Source organism: Colossoma macropomum, unplaced genomic scaffold, assembly GCF_904425465.1.
Source record: "Colossoma macropomum unplaced genomic scaffold, Colossoma_macropomum, whole genome shotgun sequence".
Lineage (NCBI taxonomy): Eukaryota > Metazoa > Chordata > Actinopteri > Characiformes > Serrasalmidae > Colossoma > Colossoma macropomum.
Genome location: NW_023494787.1, coordinates 16059111 through 16079676, shown reverse-complemented (window position 1 = coordinate 16079676; position 20566 = coordinate 16059111). Strand labels below are relative to the sequence as shown.

The 20566-nt window shown below is 36.7% G+C and overlaps 1 protein-coding gene across 1 annotated transcript in view; it reads right to left on the bottom strand.

The window, feature by feature from the left end:
• col9a2 (procollagen, type IX, alpha 2) overlaps positions 1-19772 on the bottom strand; it is a 31172-nt gene extending 11400 nt beyond the window's left edge. Inside the window, exons 1-19 of the mRNA XM_036565649.1 lie at positions 19470-19772; positions 18061-18135; positions 16925-16960; positions 16686-16748; positions 16102-16155; positions 13934-13969; positions 13580-13603; positions 13313-13366; positions 11427-11480; positions 10050-10100; positions 9049-9105; positions 8832-8885; positions 3919-3972; positions 3751-3804; positions 2367-2420; positions 2230-2283; positions 2085-2138; positions 1862-1915; positions 49-102 (exon numbers count right to left, since the gene is read on the bottom strand). Coding sequence (XP_036421542.1) covers positions 49-102; positions 1862-1915; positions 2085-2138; positions 2230-2283; positions 2367-2420; positions 3751-3804; positions 3919-3972; positions 8832-8885; positions 9049-9105; positions 10050-10100; positions 11427-11480; positions 13313-13366; positions 13580-13603; positions 13934-13969; positions 16102-16155; positions 16686-16748; positions 16925-16960; positions 18061-18135; positions 19470-19532 — 999 coding nt within the window. The 5' untranslated portion in view covers positions 19533-19772. The remainder of the gene's footprint in view (positions 1-48; positions 103-1861; positions 1916-2084; positions 2139-2229; positions 2284-2366; positions 2421-3750; positions 3805-3918; positions 3973-8831; positions 8886-9048; positions 9106-10049; positions 10101-11426; positions 11481-13312; positions 13367-13579; positions 13604-13933; positions 13970-16101; positions 16156-16685; positions 16749-16924; positions 16961-18060; positions 18136-19469) is intronic.
• Between the last annotated feature and the right edge of the window lie 794 nt (positions 19773-20566).

Below are 20566 nucleotides of genomic sequence, written 5' to 3'. Positions count from 1 at the left end.
AAAGTATTAACAAGGCTAACGTCATTTGGATTTGAAATAGGTGCTTACCGCTGTCCCCTGTTGGCCAGGTAGACCAGGTCTGCCGCTCTGACCCAGAGCACCCTAGAAAGAGAAAAAAAAACACATTTCAAGATTTCTAGGTTACAGCAGTAGCTTGACCAAACTGACCACAAGCCAATGTAGCTCACAGTGAATAGAAGCCAGTGATCACTAATTAGCATGGTGTCATTTGTGCAATGCCAAGTGATGGCTATTCATTTCCATTTATTGTTAGCAACCAGGGATGGGATGATAAAAAGAAATTGATAAATCAGGACAAAATCCTCAATAAGTAGTGATATTTTGATTATTTGAAACTATGGGTGTTTTACTTTAGCATTGAGGACTATTTCAATTGGCACCAGATGTCTGTCCAAGTTTTACAAAAAACACATCAAAATAAAACACACACTAAAGTCGTGTTTCACATCAGGGCTCATGGTTTGCTCATCGTTTGTCAGCTCCTTTTAATGCTCGAAGCTGAGGTAAAGCCTCAAACTCCTCCACACACCCAGCACTGAGCCTGTGTTGAACCTTTCTAAGCAGAATGGGCTGTTAACCAGTGACTGTGTCTGCACACTGGCTAAAAGAAAAATTATAACTGCTCCAATTTATACTGTATACTACATGCTACTCTTCATCAGTAGTGTATTGTATAGCATCCAGCATACAACTAAAGCCGTGCTCAAGATCTAAAGATCTGCCCCATTTTTTTAGCCCTCCAATCACTGCTTAGTGACCATAGTTGGCCTATTTTTAGCTTTTTAGCAGCACATGTGGATATATTTTGGTCAAGAATTGTGACCGCATGACAGAGTGGAAGGTGTTGTTTTCTACCCATTTCCAAAGAAACAAATAAACAAAGAAACAAAAACAAAAACAAAATATCTAAGGATCTGTCTATGTGGTAAACCTGTGTGGGTTCCAAAGACACCAATTTTAAAGAGGGAGAGATTTATTTAAGGATGGATGGATGGATGGATGGATGGATAGATAGATAGATAGATAGATAGATAGATAGATAGATAGATAGATAGATATCTGGACACGAACCTACAAATATTAGATAAAAACAGAAATATAAATAGTCATAAATTAGGGAATTAGACATAAATAAGGCAATTTCCTGTGAGTCATATTATTTTTCATTATATTAATTGTTGGTAATCTGAGCCAGATTAACTGAATAATAAGAAGTGTGGCACCTGTAAGCCTGAAAAGCCAACGCTGTGCAGACTGTCTGGCTGAGGCTAATTTTACTAAGTAACTGTTTTAATTAAATGATCTATGCAGTAAGTTAACTTCATTAAATAGATGAAGTTAGGAAACCTACGTTTAAGATCTGCAGAGAAAACTGATGAGGCTTCAGCATTGCACTGAGCACAGTAGCAGAACAAATTATATCCTTTCATTTATGTATCCACATAAGACTGAAGCCAAGGTTTATAAATAGTTTGGAGCAAACCATGTGGTTACATCAGTGGCTACATCCTCCTGAAGTGACCGTGTAGCATTTTGGGGTGTAGTATTTCACAAACATTGCTCTGGCTGTGCGCTATTGACCAGAGTCAATATCTTTGGAGCTCTGGAGAAATTCATGTTGGTCACATGCTGCATATTACTTACTAGTTTTGGGCACAATCAGTTCATGAGCAGTATGTAGTAGACTATTTCATTCACAGCCTTTGTCTTCTTTATTAGTGTTAAAAAAAGTGCGCTAAAAATCTGCTTTTTCTCTGGTAACAATTACCTCGATGTAAAAAGGCCTCACAACAACTAACGACAGTCTGGGGCTTAGTGGATTTGAATTTATTGTCTGTACCTTTATTCCTGGGATGCCAGGTGTACCATCTTTTCCATCAATCCCTGGAAGACCCTGACAATGTAAACAAATGTTTATTTTCTCATTATTGACACGCATTATGAATGTTCTTTGCATATGAAGCAGCATATGTTCACATCTGTAATCTCATTGAAAGTTAATTCACATGCTTTCCCCAGTGTGGAAGTATTTTTTTTTATCAAAAGTATCAGATTTTACTCACATTCTCGCCCTTCTTTCCCACCGCTCCCTGCGGCCCTTTAATGCCTTGTTCTCCCTACAAGTAAACACAGTTGGATAAAAGGAAATATCCTGGAGAAAGCCTCTAGCTACTGGAGGACAGGTGAATACAGATAAACACTACTCACCGTATCACCTTTCTCACCAGCATCTCCAGGAGGTCCTTGAGGTCCTTCCTCACCCTATGTCACACAGGAAGAAATCTGGATGTAAATATGTTAATTCAGAGATTGGAAAAGAGAGGGAGATGGATTTTCAAACTTACAGGGATTCCAGGAATGCCGATGGGACCAGTGATGCCTTTGTAACCACGAGGGCCCTAAGAGAGAATATAAACGAGACAAAGTAAAAAGGTGTGTTGTGTAGACTGATTTAACTCAAGGTTGAATTACAATGGGTGTTCTATAGTACTGTGAAAAAGTCAGAGATCACCACCATAAGTTGCCAGAACAGCCATTAGATACAAGTTATTCATTTATAAGGAAATATTTCTGAGGAGATGAGGATTAATCTACATACATAAAGGAAAGTCAAAGGAAAATAAGTGACAAAAACAGTAGTTTCCGAAAATGGATTTCAAAAAACTGTTAAAAGATACAGAGACAAATGGACTCCTAACAACTATGCGAGACCTGGTAGATCACCAAAACTTTCACCGTCATTTAAACAGTACTTTCATCTTTGAGAGAGAGGAGAAAATCAAGTTCCACTCTTAATTCAGATCTGAAAAAATCCACAGGTGTTTCTGTCCATCCCTCCACTGTGAGGAGACAACTCAACGCTATGGATCTAAAAGGGTGTGTAGCTATCAAGAAGCCCTTATTGGGAAGAAACAGACAAAATAAATAAAATTTGCAAATTAAATGAAGAAGATGCTGCCGTTCTCTGGACAATGGACTGACCACCACAGAGTCCAGACCTCAACATCATTGAATGCGTTTGGGATCTGGATCGTGAGAAGAAAAAAAAAGGCAAAACCAACTTCTGCAACTAAACTTTGGAGGTGGCACATTTCTTTGAAAAACTGAAAGCAAGTCTCCCAAAAAGAAGGGAAAAAAGGCTGGAAAAAGGCTGGAAAAATTAAAGTAATATGTATCTGCCGAGGCCTCTGTGTGCTGTTTTGTTAAATATATGTTTTCTGCCTTTTCTCCTGACACTGAAAAATGAAGAACTTAATGGTCGTTTTGACTAGAAATGAAATAAACAAAAAGTGGTCTCTGAGTTTCGCACAGTACTGTTAAGTGCTGAGAGATTCTTAGGAAAAGAAACAGAGTTAGCAGGCTTTTCCCAGCGATCTCAGCAGCTATGCTAGCTGTATGCTAATAAAGCGCAGCAGACATTACAGCTGGCTTGTTTCACTAACAACAGATAAATGCTTATAGTCGGGTGTAATGTTTGGGCGGTCAAGCTAAGATAAATGACTACGTGGGATCATTAACTACAGATGGAGCAATATGGAGCTCAGCCAGTTTCGCCTGTTACTGGTGAAAATTCAGTATTTGGCTTGCGTCTGTTTCTAAAAGCTTGTGACTGATTGTGTTTGTGGAAGAAGCCAACAAGAAAATAATACACAAAGCATGGCAATATGCTTTCACTGCAGCTAGTGTTTTAGTGCTCTTAGGTCCGCTTGCGGATGTTAGATGACTCACTGTCTCTCCTTTTGGCCCAATCATTCCTGGGTAGCCCCTCAGACCTTGTGGACCCTGGAACAGACAGAGAAACAGAGAAGTAGGTCAGTCTTTCAAAGTGAAATGAAACACTTCAAAAAGCTTCTTCTCATGCAAAATGACAAAGGGAAACATAAATGAATACGTTACTGGAGGGCCGGGTATTCCTTGCTCACCAGAGATTCCAACATCTCCCTTGGTGCCCTATCAAAAAAGTAAGAAAATTATAGCTAGTTTTATATCCACAATGAATTAAAATGTCAATGTTTTCCATAGCAAAAAATCAATACTCTGAATTTTAATACTATCAGTATTTTATTAAAGCAGGCTAACACTATACTGACATATTCTGCCACTAGACAAAACAGTGTGCGTGCTAATATGACTCAAAACAAGCAGAAATGCCAAATTAGCATATATAAAACATACACATGAAGAATTTTATTCAGCAACACATTCGATGCCAAGTGTGCCTATATTTTATGTCCTCATCTCAAGGCAAGGCAAGTATATTTACACAGTACATTTCATACAAAAGGCAGTTCAAAATGCTTTACATAAATAAAAGCAGCATAAAAAGGCTTAGACAGAAATAAAAGACATAAATATATGTACAGTCGTATGCAGAAGTTTTGCTGATTTTCTAAACAAAAATAAGTAAACCCATCCTCTACAGGGGAAATTTATTTATTTGCTATCCGGTTTTGATCTGAGGAGGATGGGTTTCCCTTTTGAGTCTTGGTTCCTCTCAAGGTTTCTTCCTCTTGCTCTTAGGGAGTTCTTTCTTGCCACTGTTGCCACTGGCGACACTCTTGGACCTGGATTTTTTTTTTCTGTAAAGCTGCTTTATGACAATGTCTGTTGTAAAAAAACGCTTATACATGAACTTTGATTTGACTTGCCTTGATTTTAACATCTAAAAAGTATAAAAGAAAAAGAAGAACCGCTAAAACACAAAACTTAAAATGTGCCATGATGTTTACTAAGGCCAGATTTTATGCTTTATTATGCTTTATGCTTATTTATGCTTTTTTACTCGATGTGTTAAAATCAGCACATAAACAGTAATTGTGCATTAAAGTGTGCAGAAGTGTGTTCTCTGTAGAGGATATTTTGATTAATTATTTTCACTTAGAAAATCAACAAAACATGTTATTCGACCAAGGGTGCCTGAACATTTGCCTAGCACTGTAAACAGACAGTGCCCAAATGTGACAGACACTGGAAAAAAAAACAAAAAAACAAATTTGGGGCATATTTCCCTTTATGCATTTGGCAGATGCTCTTTTTCAGAGCGACTTACAATTTAATCATGATACAAAGGCAGGTGAATGTAGTGTTATGCTGCATTCACAGAAAACAAATATTGTTTCATGCCGTACAGCGGCACAGAGCTGATGCTGCCATGGTGACAGCATCACAGGTAAATGTGGATAATTATCAGAGAGAGCATTTTGATTGTTTATTTAAGATGAAATAAAGACAGAAGGCCTCTGTAGCATTTTAATATTTTTGTTTGACTAATACTGGGTGCGTCTAGGCTTCCAAAAAAATCATTATCCAGTTTATTTCGCTGCCGCAGTCGACAGCAAAAGTTATGAAAACTGAACTGTTGTCCAGTCTGGACTGATACCTTCATCAGTCATTGCTTTACTGACACTAAAACTGCTGATCACTTGTTAGTCCATTTCAACAGGAATAAAAGACCTAGCAGCCTGAATGTTTTCATGTCAGCAATTTCAGCATTTGGATCTCAGTGCTGTGTAACAGTCCTCAGACACACAAATGCCACCATGCAGTGCACTATGGGTAAATTCTCTGCCCCTCTGTCTGTGGGGCGCTCATTAAATCTGATTAATGCTCAGTCTTGTAGCTCCCTCTCTTCCGACACTACCTGACCCTCTCTCTCGCCTTTTCAGCTGGGCTAGTCCTGACTAATCGCACGCAGATTACTGCCACTCATGCACCTCAGGGGGCTTCATTAGAGCTAATCCTGCCCTGGATGAGCGAGTGGGCCAATGCGTGAGCATTTTTCTTTGTTCAATTATCTGTTTTTATGCTTGTTTGTATGTTTGTTTTAGGCTTCTTGTACACTCTTAAAACTGATGGTTCTTTAAGGGTTCTATAGTAAAGAAAATGGTTCTATATAGAATCATGAAGACTCAAAGAACCCTTTGCATGATAAAAGGTTTTTTGAGTCTTCATGAAAGTGTTCTTCAAATTGAAAGAGAATGTGTTTTACATGGTTCTACATAGAGATATTTGAAAAGAGTTCTATATAGCACCAGAAAGGCTACTATGGTTACAGTGTCAAGCAATAGACAATAAAAGAACCAATTTTGGTGCTATATAGAACCATCTGCCGCATATTTTCCATCAGTCTGAAGAACGCTTTCACAATGCAAAGAACTCTTTAGTTATGCAAAGGGTTCTTTGAGTGTTTATGGTTCTATATAGAACCATTTTCTTCACTAAAGAACCATCTTAAGTGTGTACACTCCTTTATCCTTTTTAAATACTCAGAACAGTGCAAATGCAAGATATCTGATCTTTTTTGATTGTTGCTGTCAAAAATAAACATATCTACATTTTTGTTGATTTTTACATTTCTAGGTCACTTGAACACAGAACTGTTCTTCACATTACATTAACTTACACAGAAAGTTAGGAATGTTTTGCCTTCTCTAAGGTTTTCAAAATATACATGTATATATATATATATATATATATATATATATATATATATATATATATATATATATATATATATATACATTATTTTTCTTTTCACAGTGATGATATGCTTTCAAGAAATTTGTTAGGTAATATAAACACACAGCATTGCACTGAATTGGCCATGAAATATATCTTTTAGCATTATGCTATGCTACATAGCCTGGCTTGTAGCTTGTAATAGTGTTTCATTATATTCTGTACACAGGTGTAGTTAGTATAAATGGCCTAGGATGGCTAAACCCCCTTTCTCTCTACCAAAGAAAAACAGGAACCAATATAAGGTTTTATTTTTGGCACTGACAGAATTTTGCTTGCTGTTAACAAATGACTAAGAACAATAGCACCACCCAGAGGTCATAAGAAATCCTCTAAAAATCTTCTGTACTTTTTTAGAGTCAGATACAGTCAAATTGTGAGCACCTCATTACATGAAAGAGTTTAATGCAGAAACATTTTAACTTGGTTCATAAGAAGCCTGTAATTATCTGATTTTCACCACTGCAAAAATGTTCATTTCTGTAAGCATGCTTATGAGATTTGTAAAATCAGCAGCACCAAGCTAAGAGGGGTGCTATAACAGTCGAACACAGGCATTTGGAGCTTGTAGCACTGAAAGCCTTCATTAATGATTTAAATCTTGTTATGTGCTCATGTTGTAGTTGATAAAAAGTGCAATGCTGCTGTGAAATATACAGTAATAGTGCTGTTACTTGCTCAAGTCGTTATGTAATGGTCCACATCAACATTTAAAAAAAAAAGTTCCACCTCTTTTTTTTAATTTCTGCATAATTTAATCAATAAGATGTAAACAAAGTCATTCAGAGTGGTTTGATATGCAGTGCTCCATTCTAGAGAAACTTAGTCAGAACTGTTCACAGTGATGGTGATAGGATATCTGCCTGGTGAAAAGGAAACATATTTTCTTGAGATTTACCACTGTTTTTCCATTGTGTTGGTTGTTTGACTCTTTTTACATACATTTGTAGATGTCACAACCCTTGAATCTGGTAAGCTGGTAAGTTTCTCAACATCAAACCACTTTGAATGACATTGTTAACATCTCAGTGATTAAAAAAAATCTGAAAAATCAGTGGAATTTCCCTTTAAGTGGGATAGTTATCTAGATAGATCATGTCATTGTTTCATTGCTGTAGCTGGGAATAGGCTCTTTTTCAGGACCTGCTGTCCAATATTGTGACCAGCCGTCACTGTCTGTGCAGTATTCCTTTCTGTTTTAAGGTTCTAAAACATTGTTAAATAGCACTGTGGACAGTGAATGTATGATGATGGCTCTATATATTATATATTCTGAAGTCAGCATATTTCTGTGCTCAGAAGAGAAATCACCAGGTCATTGTAACAACAACAAGCAAATCGCACTGTTGTGTTATTTTTCTGCTTGGCTACCCATTTAATCAACCCTTCCATTCTTTCAGTAGACACTAAGATTGTTTACATACAGAAGTTTCTATGAAAGAAAAGTTAAAGTGAAACACATTATCGGCAGAATTCACATAGTTTCAGTATATAAAGCTGAAAAACCATCAAACCTGGCTATTATTGTCTAAGTTACTAAGAGTGACCAATCATAGGTGCGTAGGAATTAGTTGTATTTGCTTAGATCCAGCTAATCAAGTACTGAATGAATGCATTTGATGAATTTGTACTTTTCTCAGTGTTTTTAAATGATAACTCAATTGTGTTTGTGAGGAAAGTAATGTACTTTTTGCTTAGTTACATTTTAGTCCTTAACACTGAGCTCCTTTTTTGTGTGTTTAATTTCATTATGTTTTGTTGGTGACAGCATCTGTACTGCTTTGCATCTGGTCAGGGCTCTGACTTTGAAGCTGTAGGATTTTATTTTAAACCAAAAGAATCCAGGGAATAGAAAAATAGAGCCTAACAAACTTCAGTTCCTATGCTTATAGATATACTGAGAAGTTCTGTAAGTTAGTTTTTGCTGCTACTTTTGTATATTCATTCGTGTGTTTTTTGGAAAGGTGTTTCACTGCTGCTTAAGTCATTGTTTAATCAAAGTAGTAATACTTTTACTTAAGTATGGGTCTAGGTTACTCTACCCACTTCTGATACCAATAGCATCACTGGTAAGGAAAGAATAAGACTGCATGACAAAAAGTCCACCCTGTCGTAGACCCAGTCCATTACAGACTGCTCGGGCAGCTCAGCTCACATGTATTTGCCAAGTGTTTCTATTATATTGTCCACCTCCAGTGTGTTCTTTTATTATATGAGCCAAAGTGGACTACTACATGCAAAAGGGCTGATCAAATAACAGGGCAGAAAAGAAGATAAAAGACTTCCTGTACCGTCTTTCCAATACTTCCAGGATCTCCCAGCACACCAACACGACCTTTATGTCCCTGTAAGAAATCAATCCATCACATTTTTCAACCATGCAGTGAACTAATGGGTTGACAAAATGCAAAGTAATGCCACATCACCTGTGTTATCATGAACTAGAAAAGGTGATGTAAAGGTGAACAAATCTGCAAAGACTTCTGTTTATATTGATGATGAACTTACCTTGACTCCCTGCAGTCCTTGGGGACCCTTAGGGCCAGGTGGACAGTTGATTGGGCACTACAACAGAAAACAGTTGCATCACTACTCTTAAACTTTAAACGCACCCTTCCCCGATTATTAAAAATGTATGTATATTGATAACATATAGTTAAATGTTGAGATATATTCCAAAGTATAAATGTAAAATAGTATTTGAGTTTTCAATATACCACTTTTCTATGTGAGTCTAGTTGCTAGTGACTCCTATTACATGTATATTGGATTGAATTATTTTGTTATTGTTGATAAAATACTTTTACACTAACTCTAACTTTGTATCTCAATTGATGATCAATATAAATATACAATGATATAATGAATAAAAGTATCTATGAATGGTTAAAAGAAGACCCATGCATTTCTCTCTGTCTCTTTCTCTTTGAACTTAGGTCTTCTTGCCTTCCCCATCCCTATCAGAGCACCAGCAAGTAATTAAAAAGAAGATGAAGTTGGATTGAGACTCTAGGGGGCTCTGGTGGGGAACAGTGGTGAAGATGAACCTCTGGACTACCTTCAGTAACAATCCTCCACTTTTAAACTCTTGGCAAGTTAGCATGAGCTTCACTGCCCTGAATCCGGCCATGGACCTGAATCTAAGAGGGTGCTAATGGGCACAAGCCTTTGATGAAAATCGTTTAATGGAGCTCATTAAGGAAATCCATGAACTCTAAGATCAATAAGAGGAAGAAACAGCCTAGTAAGAGGCACAGAGGGTAAAGGAGTACAGCAAAAGTTTGCTGTGCTCCATATAAAGTGAAGTTAAATGGGTAAGTTTGACCACAGAGAAGTTCTCTAAAGTGTACAAATTACATAAGCAGTAATATGAACTGTGTAACCAGTAATAAAAGCCTGGTGACATACCAAAGAATGAAGTTTATGTTATTTATACTGCTTCTGACACACTGCCATGGTGTAGACATATTGCGGAAATTGAGGCAGCTTTATCTACAGTATCACCTCACCTGCAAGTCAGCACTGCCTTCTTCTCCACCCAGGAATTTTCCAGGCGGACCCTGAATATGACAAGCAGATAATGAAATTGAAAAAGGAGACGCACAGTGAGAGCGACAGGGACAATATAATAACAGTTTGCTTACTGCGGAGCAGAATGGGAATCGGCGCAGTTTAAACAGTGATGTCTTTTGAGAAACCATGGTAAACCAGCTATTCAGCTTTTACAATTTAAAATATCAACATAGAAATGCTTGCATGACTGATGTAACCTATATTTTTATAATGATATCTACTCAAAAGAATATCCTTGAACTGAATGTCCTTTACTATAGGTGAGCGAGGAGTTTTTGTTTTTGATAAATGTGTTTTTTTATTAATATTATTAATAAAAAATATTATAATTACTTCAGCAAAATTAATAACACATACATCTCTGCTGCAAACAACAATATAAACTTTGTTCTGAGCAACTAACAATTAAGCCGAAAGCAGAACAACTACCAAGGTTACAACTAGTTATAAAAGTCATAAAAAAGTCTAATAACTCAAAGCAAACACAGCTAATTAAATATAGTTCTATGTTGTTTAAACTGGACATGTTTTCTATCCTAAATACATAAAAATACACACATCAAAATAAATATGATTACTGAAAAAGGGCTGTGGCAAACACGTGCAAATTTACTAAATATTTCTGACCACAAAATAGAACAGTCAATAACAGCATGACAAAACTAAAATTTATTTTATTTTCTGAAAAATTAACTTTTTAATTTATATGGGGAGATTCATTTATATGGGGAGGACTTACTCAGTGGATTAGTTGTAACACTGTGTTAAAACTAACCCTGCCGTGTGGGGGCTGTACTTTAGTCTGGCTAGCTCTCACTATGAGGTGTTTATTCACTTTAAAATGGTGCCATATTAAGATACCAAGAAGATGAACAAAATAATGTATGTGTAAAAAAATAATATTCTGTGACTAATACACAAATCAGTTATTTTAAAAAAGTATGATGAAAAACGTTACATTTCTGGTGAAAAACAAAAAGTCTTAAGGGTGAATACTGAGAAATATCTGTCCAAAATATTGCTTTGTGAGTTATACACAAATTAAATTATTTTTAAAAAATATGATGAAAAAAGTTACATTTACAGTAAAAAAAAACAAGTTTTTTGCCCAATATCAGTCAGAAGTCAAGATGATGTTCTAGGAATACAAGTAGGTGACTAAAAGCATATTCTACTTCTTCCCATGTTAGGTTGTGCTTGACCCCTACATGAGTTCATGTAACAAAACGACCTGTAAATACTTTAGTTAGTCTGTTCCAGTTTCTTTAACATGCTAGTACATTAAAGGCATTCTCCTGTGCTGACTGACTTACAGGCTTCCCTGGAGGTCCTGGCAATCCTGGAGGTCCAGGTGGTCCCATCACTCCCTGTAAAAGGACATTACAGAGATTACTAAGAAACAGCCTTAGTGAAATGTGTCTAGGGGGCAGGAACAGTTTAAAAAAAAGCTAATGTTGCTAGCAATGAATGAAAGTAAATAGCTACCAAAAACAAAATGACAGACTACTAGCTTCCATTAAATGTACCCCCTTTTTACCACGTTTGGTCAAGTTAGACCTTTAATGATCATTTCCTTGTTATTATCATACAGTGCTGTGAGAGGAACAGTATGGCTCTTTGCTTTTGGTTTATAATACACTACACGTCCAAAAGCCACCTGCTCATCAAACATTTCATCTGAAATCAAGGGTATTAGTAGGTAGTTTATTGGTTATTCTGCTATAACAGCCTCTACTCTATTAGGAAGACTTTACATTAGATGTTGGAACATTGCTGAGAGGATCTGATTCCATTCAGTCACAAAAGCATTAGTGAGACCAGGTACTGATGTTGGATAATTAGTTCTGGATCACAGGCTCCACTCCAGTTCATTCTAGAGGTGTTGGATGGAGGCCCATCCCTACAGAGAATGCAGTTCCACAGCTCCTTAGCCCAGTGCTGGGGGATTTATACCCTTCTAGCTGATGCCTGACATTGGGCAAGGTGACCTTGGACTCATGCGTGGCCACTCCAGAGCATCCCATTCTATTATCAATGCTTTTCTATGGAGATTATAGAAGTTGTGATTGTAGAGCTCTGTCAGCAGCTTAAAGTAGCTGAATTTACTAATTAGGAAGGGTCTCTGGATACTTTTAGACTGTAGTTAAATGGGGAATTTCCCTGACTTTTCCATTTTTTCTGCATTATAATAATTTTCTAATTTCTGCTTAATTCGATTTTGTGAGAGGTTTGATGTGAAATGTGCCAATCTGAAAAATCACCAGTCAGAACTGTTCATAGTGGTGGTGATAGGAACCAGACATCTGAGTAGTTTATTGCCTCTAAAAACTACCTTATAGACAGTTATTGCATCAAATGGTTAGAAATCTTTCCTTATGCTTGAGACATTGTTTTACGATAGTTCTGAGATCAGCTTTTGACCTAAAACGTAATTGTTTTAAATCTATTTCTAGCAGAGTGGTACATGTAGAGCACTGTAAGGCAAAATAGTATCCTAATAAAACATATTATTTTCAGATTTATCACTATTTTACCATTATCAACAGTACATACAAAAAATAGAAGACACTCGTAGGTCTACTGGTCATTTTGGATAGTAAATAAATGACTATATTTGTATTGTAGATGTTGTGATCCCTGATTCCTATCACCACCACTGTAAAGAAACCAGACTCTGTACATTTCTCAACAATGCACCATTCAATATCAAACTGCTGAATGGCTTACACTCTAAATGTTTACATTTCGACAACTGAATTGTGCAGAAATTATGAAAAAATGGCAGAATTCCCCTTTAATAGGGGCCAATATGAATTCTGCAGAGGCACCAGCACTTTAATTTGACTGCGGAATTGAGGAGAGTAAAATTCTGATTGGATGCACATGGCGCATGAAGAAAGAACGCAGTAAATCCTGCCTCGTCGCATATGACAGAACAAAATGACTGGCTTGTATCTGAAAACACGCTCTGCATCCCTAAATGGTAGAGCTGATTCCATAGCTGTGCCTCTGTTTCTTCAGAAGCTTCAGTCGCCTGAAGCTAATCAAGGCTACGTTAATCTTTATGCTGCAGTACATGGCATCAATTATAGTCTATTGCTTAAAACAAGGGAATACATGGAATGATAATGTATTGCTGTCACATCAAGTCAAGTTGTAATGATAAATCCTCATGGTAATCTAAATGAGTACAACTAACCTTTGGTCCAGTTGTTCCAATTTGCCCTGGAAGCCCGATCGCACCAGGTGCTCCCTGTAGGCAGAAAACAGAGTAAAGATGTACTGTTTATTTAAAAAAAATAAACATTTAGAATCAGAGCAAATGATAGTGGAAGTCTTTCTAGTTATTTTGCTTTACAATTAGAAATCTAAATTCAGAGTAAGTGGTTAACAGCAACCTGTACTGACCGCATGCCCTTCTCTCTGTAAGGCATGGAAGGCAGTATTCGAAATGATTAGTACTTACAGGTAGTCCAGGAAGCCCAGGTCCCTATAGGAATATTAGAGAAAGATGTCACAACGATGTAGAAAAGTGTCTTATTTATTGAAACAAAACTATTTCTAGCATGTTAGTTCATATAATACATGATTTTAAGTACATCCCTAAAATTACGAAGTACATTGTACACAACAGAGATCTTTCTAGACCAGTGATAGATAAGGTGTGCATTTAGTGGACCTGTAGATGCTGCCAAAAGCTAAGACATTCCAGTTTTGTGTAGTACAAGAAAGACTAATGTCCATAATACACACCATTGATTATTTCTTATTAATATTATGTAAATATTGAATATTGAATAACCATTATTATTCTACTTACAGATTGTCCTGTTGGACCAGTAGGCCCTGGTTGACCCTGTGAAAATCAAGAGAGAGTGACTTTGTTCAAATAAAGTAGTTCTATACATTAATGTACACTAAACATTACTTTATTTCCAGTCCCTTCTTAGTTCTTGTGCTGTCAGTAGTAGATGGGAAGAGTTCTGTGGTGGAAAGACTATTGAAAAAGAAGCTGGAGTGGAAAAAGTACAGAAAAACTAAGTCAATCTGAAATCAAAACATATTACCTTGTTAGTTCCTAGCCATATTATTAAGCAGGATTCATCATGTTAAATCATTAAAAAGACAAAATGTGACTTCTTCCCGGCCACAAAGCGTCTTCTATTTTAATTATGCCACTTGTAGGAAAAATAATATTATTATAATATATTATACTAATATCACATTTTACCTTGTACTCCAAACACCCCCACCTATCAGCAAGAGGAAACACTCAGCTACCTCAGAGACACTCCCAGATACTGCATTTCACTCAGAAATATGTCGCATACAGAAGAAAAACACAGTATAATTTCCAATTCACTCTGAGTACTTTGTCAAAATTGTTACTCACTTACAATACTGAGCTAAAATATGCTACATTTAAATATATTTAAACATAGAAGCGTAAAAGGTAAATGGTTTTACACATAAAATTAAGAATCAGGATATGCAATTTTATGCTGATTATAAGCTGTGTAATGCAGACCGGTTAATCCACCACTTTTTAACAAACTATGTGTGTAGAGTGGTGACTGAAGGGCAGTACATACACTGGCATAGTGCAACTGGCACACACAAATGTTCTCTTGGCAAAAGAAAAAGAATCTAATTGTTTTGACATTAAAAAGTATGTTTCTTCCATTTGATGTGTAATTGAGTAGGAGTACAAATATTGTTGATGTCCAAAGAAAAACATTCTTTACTTTCAATGTAAGTTAAAGGAATGAGGTTTTATTCTAAGCAATTTTGGAGCATTTCTATTGATCCAATCATCAAGACATTTTCACACAATGTAAAGGACAGCTGCTGAGCTCGATTGATACAGAAAAGTAAATAAATCGCAAAAAATTGAGATACATGTTTTTCATTGGACAGTGACAACGTTCAGTTTCAATAATACTTGAGTAAAGTAAAGATCTCCAACAATAACACTTACAATAAAAAAAACCTCCTGTATATACTGTTAGTTGTAAACGCTTCCTACAGGGTATAGTGCCCAAATTATGGTTTTCGTTTTTGGCTGTTTGATTTGGCAACAGCAAATAAGTGGTCTTTGTTTTTAACCCTGCTGGGTGAATGCCATGTATGCCTTGAAATGCCTCATCTTACATTTTGGTTAATTATTTCTCTCTCGTAACTTATAAAAACAAGCCCAGAAAACATGTGGATTCTAATTTTTTTATCAAATACCACTTTTGTGTTTGCAAGTAGAAAATGAGATCATTCAAATTTCAGCGTTTTCCCAGCGTTTTGAAACAAGCCTGGGGTTAAGTACCTTGGATTGGGGGGTACTTCAAATACACTGTAGTCCACAATTAGCATTATCACAACAGTGAAATCAGATCAACAGAGGCTTCTTTTAAGCTGAAAGTGTAGGTTGTGGAGATGACCACGGGGAAAAGTTTGATCCTTAGCATCAATGACACTGTGTGTTACATTTATTTGTAACAATATAAAATATTTTCTTGTTTGAAATTGTTCAAATGGGATAAAATTGCAATCGATTATTGTTAAAATGGTACAAAATGTACTTGGTTGGCTATCAATATTTGGGAGCCCCAGTATAGCCTATGTGAGGGAAGAGTTATTGTGCGTACAGTCTTTGCTGAAAAGAAACTTCTTCTTCACAATTTTGTCATTTTTTGTTTTTTCTTTCCACTGGAACAAAAGAACAGCAGCACAGACTTGACCATGTCTATACAGAATGTCAATTAAATGTAAATGTAATTAATATAATTATGCATTTAAGTTTGTAATTATGTGTTTATATATGACTAATTATGTAATGGAAAATATATACATAGCAAAACAACTCTAACAGACTTCTAAGGGTTAATGGTGCATTGCAGCACCTGTACATGTTGTTCTCCACAGTCAGAGTGAAGCAAATCAATGACACATTTAGTTTAACGCTTAATTTGTTATTGGATTTGTCTATTTACTAACCTTTGGTCCAGGACGTCCAACGGGACCCCTTTCACCTTTTCCTCCAATCAGCCCCTTCAAAAGGGAAAATGAGAGAAGAGTGTTCAAAAAATCATTTGCAGAAGGTTCATGAAATTTGGCTGCAATTTCAAAGCTCACTTAAGGCTTTAAGCAAATGCTGTGACAGCTTCAGAAAAATCATCAACATGCTGCCAGTTTTCTTTCTTTTTTTCATTCCTTTTTGACATCAGAACAAGACTAACAATTCACATTTGACTAATTTTGGCAGTTTTGAGCAAGACAACATTGGACTGACATTCCAAAGCGGATTATCTGACAAAATCCCTGTGGTATTGCTGCGATACTTAGCATGTGACTGGGAAAAGACCAGGCCAGCAAGACCTGCGTCTGTGACCACTGAGCTGGACAGTGAATAAATGCATAAAGTACCCATGATGCACTAGTAAAGGCACTAAGAAATCGATGAAAGAGATCCATCAGCTTATACAATGTGAGAAAAGGCACTTTAGTCTTTTTTACCATTCTTGCTATATCAGAATACTGACTATGGAACCAGAGCGGTTTAAAATTAGAGGTGAACTCACATCAATTCCATCCTCCCCAGGAGGCCCGTCTGTGCCCGGCTCGCCTGGTTCCCCCTTTTGACCCTGCAAAGTGAATTATAGTTATATACTTGAAAGAAATGTATGTGCTATATCTTGTGCAGAAGTTATATTAAGCAGACTGGTGGCTAGAAAAGTAAAGATGATAGTTAAATTAAAAAGTGTTTCAGAAGGTGCATCTGCAGGAATTACATTACCACTTCTCTTTGATAGTTACTTACTGCTGGTCCAGGAGGCCCTGGGGGTCCCTTTTCACCCTGTTAAAAGCATTGAGAAAGAATATCAGAACAGATAAAACCTAGTGTACTTGGGCTTAGAACTCTTAGAGGTGTCAAGTCTCAAAGTTATGAAAAAAAAATAATAATAAAAATAATTTTATTAGCATATCATATTTCCAATGAGAAATAAAAGAAATATCAAAATATTAATATTAAATCAATATATTATATTTAAGAATATTAATAGTCTTATTTAGTTTAATAACTGTAAATATCACATTTAACAACTCATAATGTCTATGTCTGACGTATAGTCAACAGTGAAACACTTGACCACAGGCAAATGTTCTATTAATGCTAAAATAAAAACTAATTTATGGTTATATGATGCATAACTGAGGAACAATAACACTTTCTGTAGTGGAGCATATTAATTAAATACTATAAAATACTATATAACATGATTCTAAAGTGGATTCATATAACTTCAGTTCCCTTTTAAAAAGTGCATACTGAATGAGGGGTGTAGCAGGGTCATCTACATCATCATGTATCCTTATTTATGTGTTAAATGACTCCTCCCACCAACACGCTCCTCCCTCAGATAGACACCTCCCTGTATTTGGCTTTATATTCAAGCTGTCATTTGAAAATGAGCATTAGTCTATACCGAAGTGAGTCTTCCACAGTCTTGATTCATTCATGCTTAGGCATACAACATAATAATGATCACCATTCTTCCTCATTAGATTAGACCTCATCATCTAGAGATGCATATGATAATTACACTGTGCTAAGGTCACTGCTGATTACCGCACTAAGGTCATTGCTAATCATCAGCACAGTTTAATACGTCACATTTGGTCTCTTTTAGACTCAGTGCAAGTCCACTACCACTCTTAGCTCGGTGAGTATCAAATTGCCAGATTCTTACCTAGGGGCCTCCTCACAGCTTTACCTTATAAAGCTAGCTCTCTGCATTAACAGGACTCTATTGTACACTTGTTTTCATTTCTGGCGCCCTCTGTTGAGAAAATTGTGCCATTGCAAGTAGAAGCACTCTCCATGTAACTGAGCACACAATGACTGTCTTTGTACGGCTCGGACTTGCGGCACCACAGAGCGGCTCCAATACTCACATCAATGCCGTCGGCTCCAGGGGTTCCTGAAGGGCCAGGGGGACCGGGCGGGCCCTGTGATCCTTGTGGACCGTTCTGAAATTAAATACAGTAAAACAGATACGCTCAGCTTCACCCTTTTTAAAAACCTACAGCATGCATGGCCTTAATACACTTAAAGCATAATGAGGAAGGTCATGCAAGGAATTTAGGTTTATTGATAAAGAATCTTATAAATTAATGCTTTGTGACCATAAATCTTTAATTAAAGAGAAACAGTACATTACGGTTATATATAGTTTCCAGACTGAAGTAAAAATGGACAATGACACAGAGGTAAAAACTCTAAATATGAACATAATATCAAAATTAATTTTACTAATTCAACATCAACAATATCTAGATGCCTACTTATTTATCTAACCCATTACAGGAACAGTGCATTCAGTGTCAACAAAAAGCTAAGCTTTTGTGAACCAGAATCATCTGCTTCAATATACAACATGACTGAATATTGTTTACATACTTTTATTGCAATGGATGCCAAACTTATTTCAATCTTTTATTCTATTTTATTGTAATAAAAGACACCATCTATCTTGGTGTAGCAGTGTAGACTAAAATTAAAGAAACTGAGGAAAGTTTAGGGGGGGACAGTGTGGTGATGGGGGATGGTGATGTTTACCAAGGCCTCGCACCCCCAGCCCCCTTTACAGAATTCAGTTTGATTCAGTTTAGCAGCAGACAGTCATGTATAATGACTATAACAAAAACATTAATCATATTCTTTTAGGAATCTGTATGTCTTACAAGTAAAATACAAGGTCTCTCAATGCAACAAATCCATATGTTGTGTCCGTGCTGCTTTTCCAATATTCCCAAGTAGGTGTGATTCTCTGAGAGCACCTTCAGGTTAGTAACTGCTAACAGAAAGCCTGAAAGGGGTCCTTGTTGACTGTTTCCGCACTCAGCCACTACATTCCATCTGTGTCTAGGCCACATTCTGAACCTCCTTTTCATTTCACTCAATACAACCATATGTTAGATTGCTTGTCCTAATGTTTATGTCGAACATTATCGTAGAACAGCAACAAAAGTACATTGCTGGGAATCTAAAGGGAAGTTTAGGCTAAAGAACATGTACAGCTGAAACTGACCGAAGGGTCTAATGACTGTAAACATGAAAATAATACCAGCACCAATAATGCAACAATAATGTCTAATTGTTGCCGGTTTATGTGGTGAACCATCTGCTGAATACAGCAGTAAAATGATTCTAATGATAATCTAATGGTTATTTTGAGCTTTAACAATAAAGCTCAGATAAAGTACTGCACTATCCTCCCTCCTCTGTCTTTTTTTGCCAACCTTGGATCACACAAGCCAGCCAGCACCATCAGCGAAGAACAGTTATCTCCAGCCTCACTCACCACTTGAGCCAAAGCCAGGCACAGCATCTGCAGCAGGACCAGGAAGGTAAAGTGTCCAGCCATGGTGATGACTCACTTCTAGCTCCTCTCTCCTTCTGAAACACTGCTCCCAGGGACTGCTCCTTGCCTTTCCTCTCCTCTCCTGGCCTCTGAGCCCAGGACAGAAGGGTTCCGGCCAAGAGAAAGGTGCACGTATGTGTGGGAGAGTATTTGGTGCCCAGAGCGGAAGAGAAAAAACACGGCTGCAGGGACCCGAGAGGGGGGATGAGAGGTGTAACCCAACTGTACAGCCAGCCCCTGAGAACTCAGGGAGCTCAGAGCCCAGCACTGTGAGAACCGGACAGACCTGTGGACCCCTGAGGGGGTGGAGCATCAATCTAATTATCATTCTCATGAATATTAAACAACTAACAGAACGTTGGGAAACTAATTGCACAGATCTGCCCTTCACCAATAAAAAAAACAGAAAAGAGTGAAAGGCTGATTCCAGCCTCTGCTGAGCAATTTTTTTAAATGTATTTTTATTTTTTTAAACAATTAAATAATTGAACAACACAGTTGGAAAAAACTTGAGAAATTGTACTTGGTTACAATACTTAAATGATCTTATTCACTTTTCCCAGAGGAAATAAAAACCCATTCTTTTTAATCTTCATGTTTTCATTAAGGCCTGCAAAGTACTCAATAAAAGTCTCAAAGGCCAATATTTTTCTCTTGCCAATCAGCCAAATAGAGTTCCTGTGCATTTGAATGTATTGTTTTTATTTAAATATCCAACCATATTAATATTACTGTAAAATAAAACTGCCCACATCTTTGCTAACGTTTACTAATTTGAACCCCACACCAAACAATAAAAATGTGTTTGTTAAAACGTTTAGCTTTGACTTTTAAATACCTTTGTATGTTTAAATGTCGTTTTTTAACTTTCCCTCAAGTACATTTTTTTACTTCATACGTCCCTTTTTAATTCAGTAAGTCTTCGAGAAAAGGTGTAATTTTATCGGGCCTCATTTACCAATACCTTCCTAAGTTTGTTCTTAAATTGCCTCTTGAGAAAAATCCTAAGAAAAAGTCTACGTCAGATTCATGACGTG